This window comes from Polyergus mexicanus, unplaced genomic scaffold, assembly GCF_030449975.1.
Source record: "Polyergus mexicanus isolate NDT 795.1 unplaced genomic scaffold, iyPolMexi1.0 SCAF_21, whole genome shotgun sequence".
Classification (NCBI taxonomy): domain Eukaryota; kingdom Metazoa; phylum Arthropoda; class Insecta; order Hymenoptera; family Formicidae; genus Polyergus; species Polyergus mexicanus.
Genome location: NW_027223341.1, coordinates 3,084,631 through 3,101,324, shown reverse-complemented (window position 1 = coordinate 3,101,324; position 16,694 = coordinate 3,084,631). Strand labels below are relative to the sequence as shown.

At 36.8% G+C, this 16,694-nt stretch overlaps 1 protein-coding gene across 1 annotated transcript in view; it reads right to left on the bottom strand.

Moving 5' to 3' along the window:
• The window catches only part of LOC138941969 (cytochrome P450 4C1-like), a 65,735-nt gene that overhangs the window by 171 nt on the left and 48,870 nt on the right, over positions 1–16,694 (bottom strand). Inside the window, exons 5-13 of the mRNA XM_070311958.1 lie at positions 3,810–3,900; positions 2,575–2,760; positions 2,255–2,354; positions 1,615–1,717; positions 1,293–1,398; positions 951–1,057; positions 791–859; positions 444–612; positions 62–241 (exon numbers count right to left, since the gene is read on the bottom strand). Coding sequence (XP_070168059.1) covers positions 62–241; positions 444–612; positions 791–859; positions 951–1,057; positions 1,293–1,398; positions 1,615–1,717; positions 2,255–2,354; positions 2,575–2,760; positions 3,810–3,900 — 1,111 coding nt within the window. The remainder of the gene's footprint in view (positions 1–61; positions 242–443; positions 613–790; positions 860–950; positions 1,058–1,292; positions 1,399–1,614; positions 1,718–2,254; positions 2,355–2,574; positions 2,761–3,809; positions 3,901–16,694) is intronic.

The window sequence follows — 16,694 nt, the reverse complement described above, 5'->3', positions numbered from 1 at the left end:
AATTTAAAGTTGTATTAGAAACTATCAACATGAGAAGAAACGAAAATCGCGAACAATTCACCTATGCAATTCTTTGGTCCTGCGCTAAACGGTACATAGGAATAATGATGACGATTCTGCATCCTCTCGGGTAAAAATCTATCCGGATCAAATACTTCTGGATTTGACAAAAAATTGGGATTTCTGTGAGCTTCGAAGATATCAAGATATAAGATTGTTCCAGCAGGTACGACATATGAGTCTGAAAAGTATATTATAAAATTACAAAATATAAAAATTTATGAAATTAAGAATTCTTTTGAGAAATAACATGAATACAACATTGTATTTTTAAAGTGTTAAAGCAATTAAACTTATTTTACATTCGATAGTATATATTTTAATATATACTGTAAAATATGACATGTTTAAAGATATAAGCAGCAAAAAAAATGATTAATTACGTAATTTTACATCCTCCTCAATGTTTCGTAATATAAAAGACGCGACGGGATATAAACGTAGCGTTTCCTTTAAACATCTCTCTAAATATGACAAGTTTTTCAACGATGTCATGGTAAGTTTCCCTCCGTTCTCTCGCATCACGGTATCGACTTCAACTCTCACACGTTCCTGTGTCATCGATAATAATTTGAGTGTATTTCATAATATTCTGTTTTTTATATGTATAGATACCAATAAATTTTTAATAAATTAAAAAATACATTGCAACAAAAGTTTAATATCTGTACTATTTTCAATAATAATTACAATTTAAATAATATATCGCGATATATTGAGAAGAAGATACCTGGACATCTTTGTGCTCAGCTAATAGTAATAAACCGAAGGTTATACCCATCGCTGTAATATGGTGACCCTGTGATCATTGTTATATGAATATCATCATATCATTAAACGTGCTTAGATGATGTGTATAAAAAATTTTAAAAACGATTACAGATACGTACTCCAAACAGAAAGGTATCGATTTCTTCTTTGACGTCCAAGTTAGTTAAAAGATTGTCTCTAGATGCTGCTATTAAGAGATCCAACAAAGCTAGCTGTTTTTTTTTAACTAGAAATAAAGAAGCACATTAATGTTAATCTCATTTTTGCATGCGATTTAATTATATAATATTGTTTTTGTTTAAAATTTAGATTTTCTACTAGAAATAATAATGATTTAATTTTACGGAAGACATATGTTGCATTATTATATGTAATTATGTGCTTAGTATAAATATCACAAGCATAATTTGATATTTGATTGTGTAATTGAACATAAATATTAGCTCCGATCTCTTACGTACTTCCAAATATTTTGACATTATCTATTTCCGTCTCTTTGTCATTTTCAAGGTTTTTCAAATATCGGTCATTGGTGCGTTTGTGATAAAGTTTTCTTTCCGTGATGACCTACACACGAGTACGATATTAAATTAAAAAAAAATGATTTTTTGTATTAAATAATAATAGCACATTGTACTATATCATAAATATTAATAGCATAATATATTATTAATATTTATGATTAATCATGTAATCTTGCGATACAAAGAATACGAGATTTATTTTAATTTTATATAAAAGATAGAGTTTAGCGGATTTAAAATAACATAATTTGTAACGTACTTTTTCCGTAAATCCATGCAATATTTTCAAGATCTTCGTTTGCTTTCTTCCTTGTGGCGATAATGAGAATAACAAATCGTTATAAAGCCAAGGCCTAAATGCTCTAAACCATAATTAAATAAAATTATATATTTTTAATAACGATGTAATTTTGTAAAAGCCTCATCTAAATTCGCAATAAAATCTTATAGTAATCTTTAAGTAATGTCATTGAATGTAGAGAATATAGATGAAAAAATAAATTTAAAACTATGTATCTTACAAAAAAGATATTTGGAATCTTTTAAAATCATTATACTTCTGTTTTAATTATAGATTTTTTGATCAAGGATAATTTCTCTTCAGATTTTATTGCACAATTCATTTTACTTAATATTTCAATATTCTAACGTTTACAATATTTTCAACATTTTAAAGATAATTTTTCTTTTAAAGTGAAACATTTAACGGATCACGTACAATAGATTTTGATTCCTAATTGTCGCTTTAAACAAATCGATGTCTTAAACTAATTGTTTACCTTCACATGATTAATCAATATTTAATTTGTTTCAAAATATATATAGAAAATATATATCACACACAATCATAATTTAAAGGATTATAAATATATCACACAATTATTATATCCATAAATTACCTATACACTATCAATTCGATTATGTCGTGAACTGCATTTCGATACTGTTGCTGAAACTCATTTCTGCAGAGTTTTTGGAGAGAGATGCCCATGGTAGTTTCTGTAAGTACATGTATAACACCGGATATATAGTCGAAGATAATTACAACTGAATATTTCATAAGTAACTTTGAGTGTAAAAAATTGGATATTATCTATCTTTTGTGCAGCATTGATACTTTCTATGGGAACAACTTATCTCCTTTTTTAAGCTATGATATCATTTAGAATGAAATCCCTGCACATAATACAGGACAATAAAAACTTTACAGAAAACTTACTGCATGTGGCGTTTAGCGTATGTTCACTAATAAATAGTACTAAATCTTTTACGACTACTCCTCCGACATCTTTCAAAGATTTTGTCATACAATTGCCCTCTTTGATCAACATATTAGCAAATTGATTCAATATATTGAAATGGAACGCAGATGTTAATATCTTTCGTCGTGCATTCCACTTGGCGCCTAAAACAAAATCAAAATAATGCAGTTAAATACAAATAATATTATATAAGATTATTCTCTTTTTTAATTTGATGTTTATTGAGCAATTCTCAAGTAATATTATTAAAAAATTATTAACAAAATAAGTTCAACGAATAGAACGAAATTTTCTGACATTAATATTAAGTAGTATACACATACACACAATACATGTATATACATATAACATGTGTGTGTATTATAAAGTAAATATTGTATTATAAAATATTTTTTTTCTTTTAATTTGACGCATAAGGAGAGATTTACTACGTTTTAATACGTATTTGTAGTAAATTTACTTATGAAGAATATAAACGAAAATATCGCAGTATTATCATTACTATATATATATTGAACAATATTCCAATAAATATATTCCTTTTTAAATATACACTGTGTCAGACAATTACATTCCACTCGTTAAACTTATTTTGTTAATAACTTTTTAATAAATAATGAGTAATGGATAAAGCCTTTTGAAAGTTACTTAGGGGCGTGTCCTTGACAACATATATCATTGAAATTGGTGAGATCGGTCCTAATAAGCATAATTATTTACTTTTTTTTGTATCGCGCAAAATTCTTCTATGATTTTTTAAATCTTCTCATAAAATTTGTGTGATAAAAAGAGTTGTTAGTGTAAACTTGAATTTAATTATTATTTTGAAATTAAAACTTTATGGATTAGCGGTCAAATATAAACTATAATTTATTAAAAAATCTGTTATGTGAAAGTGTTTGATTTAATTGAAAATTTTCTTTATTTGAAATATCTATTACTTCCATGTACTTAAGAATACACGGCGAGATCATCTCTCAATACGACATTACTTGCAAATTTCTTTCAAATTTATTATTTTTTACAGTACCAAAAGGAAGTTATGTAAGAGTTTATCGTTAAAAATAATATTCAAGTATAATTCTGTAACTAATTCTGTATTTTATTTGATTTTCTGTGATGAAAACAGATCTTTAAAAATAGATTGTAATAATAAAGTATGTACGGTTATATATTAATGCCATTATGTTACCTGTGCTGGTGAAAAGACATGTGCCCAGCCAAGGATAAAACAAATTATACAAATAACTTTTTTCAAAGCGCTTGGTGCTGCTTAGTATCGTCTGAAATCATCAAAAACATGTCAAGAGAGAAACATTAATTTATATTATATTACTCGATCTTTTAGATGCGCAAATAATTTATTTATTGTAGCGCAAATTTCTATCTAATCTCGAATATGTCGACATTTCCTCTATTTATCTTTTTAAGCTTTTAACCTTTTAACCTTTTTGTTTACGAGCAAAAATATTCTTGTGAAATGCAAGATTCCTAAATTGTAATGTTTACAGTCAATTGAAATTTTTTTTATTACCTTTAGATCATCTGGATGACAGATACACACACAATACGTGAAGAAAATCCACAATTTAAAAATAGGATAATATTTATCAGGTAGTCTACGCTTCAATTCCCATAGTTCTTCTGATAAATAAATTATAAATATCAATACAAAAATTTTGGTGGGATTAATTTTATCGTTCTTTTATTACATTTTTACTCAGATATGTTGAAAATAAATAATTAATAATTATGATAATGATTTGCAAATGAATATTGCCGAAAAAAGACGCCTGTATATATAGCTACGGATCATGGATTAATTTCGAAAGTCAGTCATTTTTGAAGAGCTGTTTCCGAAATTAATTTATGATTTTCTCTGAAAAAGTATATATATCTATGAGTATATACATCCTTTCATTCGCATTATGCAATATCTGATCGTCAATTTTATGTCATTGATTATTTCAATGAAATGTGTAATGAAAAGAAACGAGATATAGGATATTATAAAGAGCAATGTGTTTATTTTTTTTTAAATATATAAATTTTAATTATTATATTAAATTATAACTGCATGTTTATTTTTATTTTTAATCGCGTAAAATTTTATGAAAATTATATGCTTCTCCCATCGGTGATTTCCTTTTGCAAGCGCAAGTAATTTGTAAACACACGTACATAACGTACACACACACATACGTACATAACGCACACACACACGTACGTAACATATACAGACACACACACGTATGTAACGTATACACACATGTATGTAACGTACACACACACAAATGTACATAACGTACACACACATGTACGTAACGTATACACACACACATTCGTACGTAACGTACACACACACACACACACACACGTACGTAACATACACACACATTCGTAACGTATACACACACATACGTAACGTACACACACACGTACGTAACGTACATACACACACAAACGTACGTAACGTATACACACACGTACGTAACGTACACTCACACATGCGTACGTAACGTCCACACACACGTTCATAACGTACACACACACATACGTACGTAACGTACACATATACGTACATAACGTACACACACACATACGTACGTAGAGGGGGCGGAACCCACTGTGTCCACGCATACATTTTCCCATCCACATAATGATTGTAGGATAGACTTTGTTTGATTTCGATGGACAGATGAAACTAAAACTTCGATATAAACTACGTAAATATTTAATGAATATAAATGGAATACATGTAACTCTTAAAACTACTGCCGAACGGTGTGTACTAATTAACTCAAGTGCGTCGAGCGAACACGAACACGTCACTCAGCGCCAGTGACGCCGATGGCGGGCCCCTCATTGTATTGTCCGCCGATGATACAACTGGCGACGTTCATACTCGATTCAAACAGACTTAGCTTCGCGATGAGGACTGTGTCCTATCGGAACTGTGTCCGATCGAGCCTGTGTCCGATCGGGACTGTGTCCGATCGGATATGTGTCCAATCGGGTCTGTGTCCGATCGGGAAATATTGTCGTGTCCGATCGGTAATGTGCGCAATCGGGATGATCCCCTTTCTTTGTCTGCAAGAATTTATTTTTTTAATCCTTACAATTGAATTTACTGTTTTACGAAGTTTCTCTTATCAAAATATTTTTCCCGTTTTCCATTTTCTTGCTTGAAATTAAATTTATGAAATTTATTATTATTTCCCTGTTGACTATATATATTTTTAACAAAACTATTTTTTTGTATGATTTTAACAGCCATTCCCCTTTCTACAGCTGATTTTAAAGAAGAAACACTCTCCAGTTGCAAAGTTTGTTTCACAAATCCATCCGATAACGCGGCGATAAACTGCGCGCAAGCAATTTTATCTCTCATCTCATATGAGCATTCAGGATCAGCCAAACGAGACAATCTCTCTAAATCTGCGCCTAAGGTTGCTAAATCTTCCGAATATTTTTGTTTCCTATTTGTAAATTGGATGTAATATGTCTGAGCTAAATGCCTTTCCCCAAAACGTAATTCTAATTTCGATTTCAACTCTTCGAATCGTAAATTTTCAATTTCGAAAATTCCATCTAAAACCAAACGCGCTTTTCCCCTCAAACATGTTGCTAATGCTACTGTTTTAAAAAAATCATTCCACGAATTGACCCGCGCTATCAAATCGAAATGTATCATAAATTCGCATAAAGGGATACTTCCATCATAATTATCGGTTTCAATTTATATCCAAACTCATTTTCTCTAAAAGAATTTTGGCTTCGAGCTACCGAATCTCTATTATTAGATGAACTTAGCTGTTTGCCGTTGAAAATCTCTCTCATACGATGAAGCTCACTGTCCCGTTCACGCAGTTGCGATTCAAATTAAGCTCGCATCCGCAATTGCTCCTCGCGAAGCTCCCGAATTTCCCTCATTGCAGATTGCAGTCATTGCCTCTAACATCGGCTCCGATATCGCATCCTGAAGCGTCGTCGAAGCACGAACTCTTTTTCGTGTGGAAACTTCCGTTATTGAATCCTGGTGCTCCATTGCTATAGCTCACGCTTTTCTTTTAAAATACACAAAACGGTCTGCCGTATTCCGGACGAGCCACCAAAGTATTGCGTCCGCGGATCGAAATCGATAATACTCGAACACGCGCGACACAACCGGAATTCGCGTACCGCGACGTAAATAAAGAACACTTATTAAAAAGAACTTTAATAACAGCTTAGAACACAGAATACAAAGCACAGAACAGTTAGTCTCGTAATCCGTCAATCCATCCGCTCAGAATCATCACCGACGCGAAACTCTCAGATGGCTGATTTCTCCTAAGATCGTTGTTGTTTAACAATAACCTTTAGCAACGTGTTTGGAGATGTTCTCCCGAAAACGGATACAGCAGATTCAAAAATAACCGCCACAGACGATTCGCAGGAACGCAACAATATTATCTACATTCACGATTCGCAGGAACGCAACAATATTATCTACATTCACGATACACATAGAAAAAAAACAAAGACACTTTCATTATATGTTTTAAACTCAAGGTTGTAATATGATACGGGCGCTCTGTTACACTCAGTATATATACACGTAAGCACAAAGAGCGCGAGTACAGAGAGACGAATACGTAGCAATCTTTCTTTCAGAGAGTTCTGCACATTACACGTATACGATTTACGCTTGTGTACATATCTCCTCCACACGCGCTGGCAGCGGGCACAAAAAAGTAAAATTTGCATATACCGAATTTGCTATACCGAACACGCCGGTCGCTGGAGCGGGTCTTCACGGGTTTTCGATAAAAACTGCGAACCCGAAACATCGTTGTGAAATATAATTTTATTAAAGACACAACAGTTGGAGACGAGGATGGGATCCGCAATATAATCGCGGATCAGAGTAGACGATATGTATCGAGAGCAAATAAGTTGGATTAGAAGCTGCCATGTGGACATTATGAGTGCATGGCATCGAACTTTCTAGAAGGACGGCTCTGAACGGACGACGATGTTGTCGGATGGAACCAGGAATATGGGCGCAGGAACCTTGAGAACAGGAAGCAACAATATTACCTCCGGACCGGTCCACCGGTCAGATAACGGGACTTAACGTGATTTCTTTGATCCGAAGCAGCAAACTTTTCAAAGATGGCTGCAACGATTAGAAGGACCCGAGAAGGTTGCTCATTTACTGCATTTTCTTGGCATAGAGGCATTTGGAATCCTTCGCGGTCAAGTGGATCCAAAAGATCCATATCAATTGTCTTAGGACGCTTTACTTAATAAATTGAAAGAATATTATGCTCCGGAGCCGTTAGAGATAGTCGAAATTATTGTTTTTCAAAAGCGTTTGCAACTACCGGAAGAAAGCGTTCAGGAATATATGGCAGCGTTACAGAAGCTGCTGTTACACTGTAAGTTTGGCAAATATTTGAAGACCGAACTTAGAAATTAATTCGTCTACGGATTGCGAAATTAACGGATCCAAGGTCGATTACTGGAGACAGCAAACCTGATGATGGAATCAGCCTTGAAGACGGCCAGCGGGATGAAGCTAGCGTAAAAGGGTGTGAACGAGTTGAAAACAGATTCAGCGATCGTGGTGAATTTTGTGAAATCGAGTGCCAAAGCATTGAAAAAAAGGTCGGATAAAAAGTTCAAACCGATAGGACAGCCAAAAAATCACAAATATAGGAAAAAGATAAACTCGTTTAACGCGACTTATAAGCACAATTATCACAAAATTCGAAAATCAATCATGTTTCTTGTTATAGGTGTGGACAGAATCATGTGACGTCCGATTGTACTCTTCCTCGGCACATTAAATACCATGAATGCGACGGTAAAGATCATTTGCAGAAAGCTTGCAAGAGAAAAGTTCAAACTCAAATTTTAGAAGAGGTTTATAGAGTAGATGAGTTGGAGCATTCACGTTTTTGGAATAAGTTTACGGTCTCTCTCTGTTTGGAAAAACGGCGAGTCATCTTTGAGATAGATTGCGGAGCTGCCGTCACGCTGGTTAGTGAAAAATGGTTGCGGAAGGTGTTTCCACATTTGGTGGAATGATACAGAAAACACAGTTGTGATTACGCTCATATTGTAAACGAGAAATTTCGCACTTTTAGGTTTTGTTAAGGTTAGGTATGTGATATAGACGACATATGCGAATTGAACTTGTATATATTTCGTATGTGATATAGACGACATATGCGAATTGAACTTGTATATATTTCGTTATAACCAAAGCACACTATTGGGCCGTGAGTGGATCAACCAGTTAAAAATTTTAAGAAATGTTAAATCTAGTTTAAATGAAATTGAAAATATTCAAACGCTCGAGATCCTAGCCAAATTCAATACCAACCATCCTTTAATGATACTCTACTATTCATGTAAAACGATTTAGGGGCTCATTCTGTAATTTTTAACGATGTCGTTAAATTGCGCAGCCAAAACGTATCGAAAAACAACTGCGGAATGATATCTAACGATATTGTTAATGGTTACAGAATAGGCCCCTTAGTTTGATACTTCAAAACTTGACAGAAGTTAGAGCGTCCACAGACGTTACTGAAAAATTCAGAGTTTTATAAAAAATGAACCCTGTCACCAATTCTCATCAAATTCAATACCAATCATCTTTTAATGATATTCTATTCATGTATAAAAGTTTAGTCCAATAAGTCAAAATTTGCGAAAGTTACAGCAACCACGCCCTTTTGGTGCATATACACACGTAAATATACACGGACGGACATTTTTTAGAAATGTGTTTTTCCGACGTTTTAGAATATTCTGAACACATTGACATCGAAAACTAAAAAAAAAAATTTTTCACGAAAACAAAGTGTGGGTAAGTTATTTAGAATAGGAAATCTTTCGCTTTAGGTTTCGCAGTAGGTTATTACCCAACTATATCCTACTTGTAGGTGGATGAATAAACGAGTCGGTTATTTTTAAAACATATTAACACATTTATTCTTTCCTTGATACATCAAAAACGGAGATTGCGGTTAAACGCAAATGATTTATTAAATAAGAATTTTCGCTTGCCCCCGCGTCTTTTTGTTTGTGTTGCGGCGTCTATATAAAATCTGAACGGGCTAGTTTGTGTAGAAAAGTTCTCTTTTTCAGGTGTCCTTTTTAGTGATGAAATTAATGGTGGAGGGTACCACGGAATTGGAGGCGTGATGCACTGCGGTCGCTCGATGTCCGGGGTTATTGGTCGATCCTTCTTCCTTTTTGGACAGGAAATTCCTGTGCTGGATTTAGGCGGCCTGGCGCCTTGGGTTGAAGGTGACTGAACGCCTTGGGCTGGAGGCGGCTGTACGCCTTTGACTGGAGGCGACTGTGCGCCTTTAGCTGGAGGCGACCTGGCGCCTTGGGCTGAAGACGAATGAACGCCTTGGGCTGGAGGCGGCTGTGCGCCTTTGGCTGGAGGCGACTGTGCGCCTTTAGCTGAAGGCGACCTGGCGCCTGTTTTTCTCCGCTTAGCCGAAGTTTGGCTTAGCGGTGTAGGGCGAGTCTGGCGCCGTCGGGTGATATCGGCCAAAGTTGGCAGCGTACTGACGCTTGGCTGTCGCGGTATCTTGCTGATGATGCGGCGACTAGTGCCGTTACCTCCAACGTATATGACTAGCTACTTGCGCTTTTTAGAAGAATGGCGACTTAGCGCCTAGAATTCTCTATGTCACTCTTCGTGATTTTCTCCGCAGGGGATCTGACTTATATTACGGCCGGACGGCTTTTCATTCGCGAGTTGAGGGCGCATTGCGTCGCCAAGCGGTGCCGCCCGCAACACGCGGATGGGCGAGCGCTTTCGAGAAGCGCTGAAATCCGAGCGCTTTCGAGAAGCGCTGAAATCCGAGCGCCTTCGAGAAACTCTTAAATTGTTGCCATAATTTTTGTGGTTGTAGTATGTCACCACATTACCCCCTTCGTTGTTTTTAAGTCTGGTGATTGGAAACGTACCGTTTTGCGTGACACTCTGCCACTTCTCGTAGCTCTTTCTGCAGAAGATTCGTCTCCCTGCTTTTTAGGTACTTGCTTTGCTACTGGTGTTAACTCTTCTTCTGCTAGTATGTACGCCGGTTTGAGTCGATCTACAGTTACGTGGACGGTCTTTCCGTTAATCCGTAATTTATAGACTTTGTCTGAACGATCAAGAACTTGGTATGGACCATCGTAAGTTGGTTGCAAGGCTCTTGTTGGTGCATCGTGCCTGATGAATACGTGCGTGGAATTCTTAAGGTCCTTATATTCAAAGGTAGCCGGCATTCCATGTCTTTTGCTTGGTTTTGGTCGTAAGTCCTGCATTGCTTTTCTTAATTTTAGCAGGAAATCGTTAGAATCGCTATTTGCTTCCCTAGACTCTTGCAGAAATTCGCCAGGAAGTCTTATTGTTTCTCCGTACACTAGTTCTGCTGGTGTTGCTTGGAGATCTTCTTTAAAAGCCGTTCTGATTCCTAGCATGATTACGGGCAAAACTTCGGTCCATGCTTCTGTTGCGTGGCATTTAATAGCAGTCTTCATTTGACGATGCAAGCGTTCGACCATGCCATTAGCTGCAGGATGATAAGCTGTCGTATGGATATGCGTTGTTCCTGTTAACCTTGTTAGTTGTCGGAACAAGTCGGCTTCGAACTGTCTCCCTTGATCAGTTGTTATCCGAAGTGGTGTGCCGAATCTTGCTATCCAGTGAGTGAACAAATTCTGTGCTGTTGTTTCTGCGGTAATGTCTGCCATCGGAATAGCCTCAGGCCACCTTGAAAAACGATCGACTATTGTGAGGCAGTATCTGTAGCCTTTTGAAAGAGGTAGTGGTCCTACCAAGTCTATGTGAATATGTTCAAATCGTTTTGTTGGGCCTATGAAATTTCCAAGAGGTGCATGGTTATGCCTTGAAATCTTTGCCTTCTGGCAGTTGATGCACGCCTTGGTCCATTGATGGCAATCTGTCTTAATTTTTGGCCAGACGTATCGGTCTGCAACCAACTTTGCTGTAGCTTTGGTCCCTGGGTGTGATAGACCATGAAGAGACTGAAATATCTGCTTTCTGTATTGTTTTGTGACGAACGGACGTGCAATCGGTGTTGAGACGTCACAATAAAGTACAGCGTCTGTTCCGGGAATTTGCACTTTCTGCAATTTGAGTGAAGATTCTCCGTTTATTAATCCAAGAATTTCGGAATCATCTTTTTGCGCTTTAGCTAGGTTTTCTAAGTTAACGGCGGCTTGGATCTCTTCTACTCTTGATAAGGCGTCAGCGACAGTGTTGTCCTTTCCCGAAATATGGCGAATATCGGTAGTAAACTGTCCAATATACTGCAGGTGCCTTGCTTGTCTAGGGGAGCTGTGCAACGGGTCTTGCTGAAATGCATACGTTATTGGTTTATGATCTGTATAAACTGTAAAAAATCTTCCCTCAAGCATGTGTCGGTACTGCTTAATTGCCGTATAGATTGCGAGAAGCTCTCTGTCATATGGACTGTATTTTTGTTGTGCCGGATTTAACTTTTTGCTGAAGAAGGCTAATGGTTGCCAGCTCTCTTTGTCACGTTGTTGAATTACTGCTCCCATAGCCTTGTCAGATGCGTCAGTTGTTAGAGTGATCTCGGCTTCTGGTTTGGGATGTACTAACATTGTTGCCCTGGCTAGACTGTCTTTGCTCCTACAGAAAGCTTCCTCTAGTTCTGCGTTCCAGGTTATTGGCATTTTCTTTTTGGCTTTAGGCCCGCTGAGTAGGCTGTTCAGTAGCACCTGATCTTTTGCGACATTTGGAATAAACCTGCGGTAGAAGTTCAATGTTCCCAGATATTGTCGAAGCTGTTGGATATTCTGAGGTTTCGGGAAATTTTTGATTGCTTCGATTCTGTCTGGGGGAGGTCGTGTTCCTTGTTCCGATACTTCGTATCCTAGAAAAAGAACTTGACTGGCCCCGAATTTGCATTTAGCTGGATTCAGTAGAATTCCATTCTCTTCTAACCGTTTGAAGAGTTTGCGCAGATGATCTTCATGTTCCCTCTCGTTGTTGGATGCGACCAATATGTCGTCAATATACGCGTAGCAGAATTCCAAATCGCTGGTTATTTCGTTAATAAAGCGTTGGAACGTTTGTGCTGCATTTCGAAGACCGAATGGCATGAATCGAAATTCAAAAAGTCCGAAAGGAGTGGTGATAGCTGTTTTAGGTATATCTTCGGGGTGTACAGGAATCTGGTTATATGCCCGGACTAAGTCTAGCGTTGAAAAGACTTTCTTATTATAGAGTGTTTGCGAGAAGTTTTCAATATGAGGTATTGGGTAACGATCGGGTATTGTCCTGTCATTCAGCCTTCTAAAGTCACCACATGGTCTCCATGCGTCTCTCCATGGGCTTTTTGAGGGTTGAATTATTCCTTCTTGAAGCAGAAGATTAAATTCTGCCTTTGCTGCTTTTAATTTATCGGGTGCCAGTCTGCGAGGACGACTTGCTTCCGGAGGACCATCAGTCGTTTTTATGAAATGCTTCGTGTTGTGTTTGACTGTTCGTTCTTTGGTAGTAGCCCTTATAATGCTGGGGAATTCTGCCAGAATTTGGTGGTACTTGTCTTTGATTGCCAGGATCTTTATTGATTCCGTGAATCCAATTTCTGCTGTTCCTTTAGTGCTTAGATTTGTTTTTCCATCTAACAGGACTCCTTTTTGCAGATCTGGCAGCAAGTGATAATATGCCAAGAAGTCGGCCCCGATGATGGGTGTTGTGACGTTGGCGATCACAAAACGCCATGGGAATGGCCATCGTAGTCCCAACTCCGGTTGGATAGTTATCCAACCATACGTTGTGATAATGGAGCCATTTGCTGCAAATAATTCGTAATTTGTTGATGTGATTTGTCCTGTTAACATTGAACGAGGATATACACTGACGTCAGATCCTGTGTCAATCAGGAAACGTTTCTTAGTTTTTTGGCAAGTTACATAGAGGCGTCGGGGTCTTTGGGCGGGTCGGCTGGCCTCCATCAGTGACTGCCCTGCTCTTTTTCCGATTGGAATGCACAAGGCGGTGTGCATTTCTGGGCCTTATCCCCGAACCTATTGTGGTAAAAGCAGTTTTTTTTATTGTATTCTCGGCTCTGGCTACGTGTTCGGCTAACTTTTCGGTCGTGCTTTTTGTCTCTTGATCTTCGGAGACGCAGGGAAGAAAGGAAGGGAAGAAAAATATTTTCGTCTGGTTCTTTAAAATAAAAAACATCTTCCTTTATATAGCAAGGGAATATGATATAATATACAGGGAAAAATATTTACATAGTGCTTAATATTTATTTACAGATAGATTATTTTACCGCTACGGAAAGTACACGAAATTATATTACATAATACAACGATAAAAGAGAGAAAATTAAAAAATTAATGAGAAAATAGTATGTGATTAATTTTGGTAGGAAGAGTCGGCTTCCAGGTCTGGGAGTTCATCGCTGAAATCCTGGATAGCCTTCTCGAAATTATCATCCTCGGAAGACTGTGGAGAAAGCGAACGGGGGTGGGAAAACGGTGGATCGGGAGAAGGACCCTCAGGAGAATATACAGGAGAGTAGCTGGGTTCAAATGAGTCGTCTTCATCGCCCGAGTCTATAAACAAAAAATAAAATTATATATATATATAGCATTATATATATATATATATATATATATATATATATATATATATATATATATACATGTATATATATATGTATGTATGTATAAAATTTTCGCGTGTCGCCAAAAAAGTAATATTTACCCGATAACGTAATGACTTCGACGGAGTGCCCAGAGTGTCTTCGCGAAGGTCCTGCTACAGGCTCTTCTGCAGGACGTTTTCTTCGCATTGATTCGGCTCCTATATTCGAAATGGCGAGCATATCTATTTTTAACAAAAATAAAAATTTTATTAAAATAAAAATTAAAAATTTACTACATTTTTTGTAATTGTTATTATTATAAGTGAAATATATTTACCTAACGCACGTTGTCGATGGTAATGCTTTAGAAGATGGGTTATATAGCCGCCGATATCTTTATCCTCCTTTTTTTCCGTAGCTAGTCGGTATGTTATAATTCCACCTGCTATATTTAATAGGCGGACATCACCGCCAAAATGTCCCAAGCAAAACACTATCGCCAATGCATCACTCGAACAGCTATTGGCGGCCTTTTTAAATAAGCGATAATTGTTTTCGCTGTCTTCCTCCGATGCGGTCGAGATATTTTTTGATATCAAATCGCGGTAGAGCAACAGCACACAATAATGCGATTTTTCTTAAAATATCAGCGACACACATTTTCGCACACTAGGACTTCACTTAACTTAACGTACAAAAAATTTCAAGAGGTGAAAAACTAATGTTGGATTTTTCATGGGAAATCAGAATTTATACATAATCCCCCCAGTGTTTTTCAAAAGGACAATAAAGTGGGGAAAAAAGTTTCCTTATTCTAGCACTGCCCATTTTTAGTTATTTTCATTTTATGGCTGACTAATTCCCTTAGTTTCTATAGGGTTTCGCATTTGCCGCACCGAAAGAAATTACGTTACCTCAACCAATGAAAGAATAATAAAAAACAGGCGCTAAAAAGTTCAAGCGTTTGGAGCATTATACTGTAAAAGGAAAGAGGGGAGATGAAAAAAAATTTAACAATTTAAGTAAAAAAACATCCTACGTTTATTGATATTAATTTTACATAAATCAATATTCTTATTATTATATATAATTAAGATATTACAGAGGAGTACATCGTCTATAACGTATTACAATTCGAATTACATGATTAAACACGGCAACGCATAGCGTACAATGTTTCACTTGTTTCTTTTTTCGCGAAGAAAAATTTTACGAAATAAGTGTACGATTAAGCGATCGTTATGTTCACAATCTTCGGTAAAAAGACTAAGAAACCGATTAAGATCATAACCGTTGCACATATAATATAAAAATACGCAACTATATTGTCCACATGTTTGAGAAAAAATTCCTTGTAATTGTTGAATATTCCAACGATGAATGACGGAGTTTCGACGAAGTCGGAGGAGAAATGGTGGTATTCCGTAGCTGTCGAAGTATGTGCCAGTACCATGCTCGTCGAGGAAGAAGGCGACCCAATGTTCTCCAGGTCGATTGTGGTCATCCGTATTAGCGACGATGGCTGTCGACCTCGTCCACACCCTCGAGACTCTGTCGGCTGGATAAACTCCCGCATGCCTGGCATTGATGTGGCGCAATGCTTGTAGAATTTCGCGAGAGTTCATTATTTTGGTACGGAGGCGAACGAACGAGCGGTATTATATATTCAATAACTTCGGTTTTTACCTCCTTCGGTAGTGCATCTTTGGTCGTGCCGGCTTGTAACGCTGAGTTTTCAATGTCGGCTTGTGTGGAGTTAGTAGTTGCTTCGAGCTTGTCTCTATCCATCAACGACGATAATTCAGATTTTTCAAATTTCTCTTCTTCTTTTTCTATTGATTGCTTGGATTTTTGCAGATTATTTTTCTCTATTTCATTTCTATCGCGCGAAATCTCATACGCGCTACTGATTTCCTCGTCGTCGTCGTCACAGGCGTTTAAACTCCAATTATCCGGAGAACCACAAGTAGCTTGAATACTAACGTTCGTATTACCGTAGACGATATTATTTCGCTCGATCAACCAATATTTTAATTTATATACGTTGCGTAATGCGCAATGAAAGATTCCAAATTTTCGAAATCCGTGGTAACCACAATATCGTCCGCGCACTTCTCCCTCTGACAGATTTTTGAATGCGGGAGAAATATCTTCCAAATTATATATATTTCTGGAGAGTAGATTCCGCAAATAGGTTTCTTTTTCGGCACCTCTGACGTAAATGTATCGTGCCTGTCTTGTTATTTCACGTAGTTGCGATGTAAAATATTTCGGATTAGCTTCACCGTCGAACCATTCAATACCGTGATAATTTCGTGTAAGCCAGTTATTTTCATATCTTACATTTCTTGGTAAATCGCCAAATGAATGCGGGGGCATCATAATCCAATGTCCGACGAATGGAGCATCAAGCGCGATAATAGCAA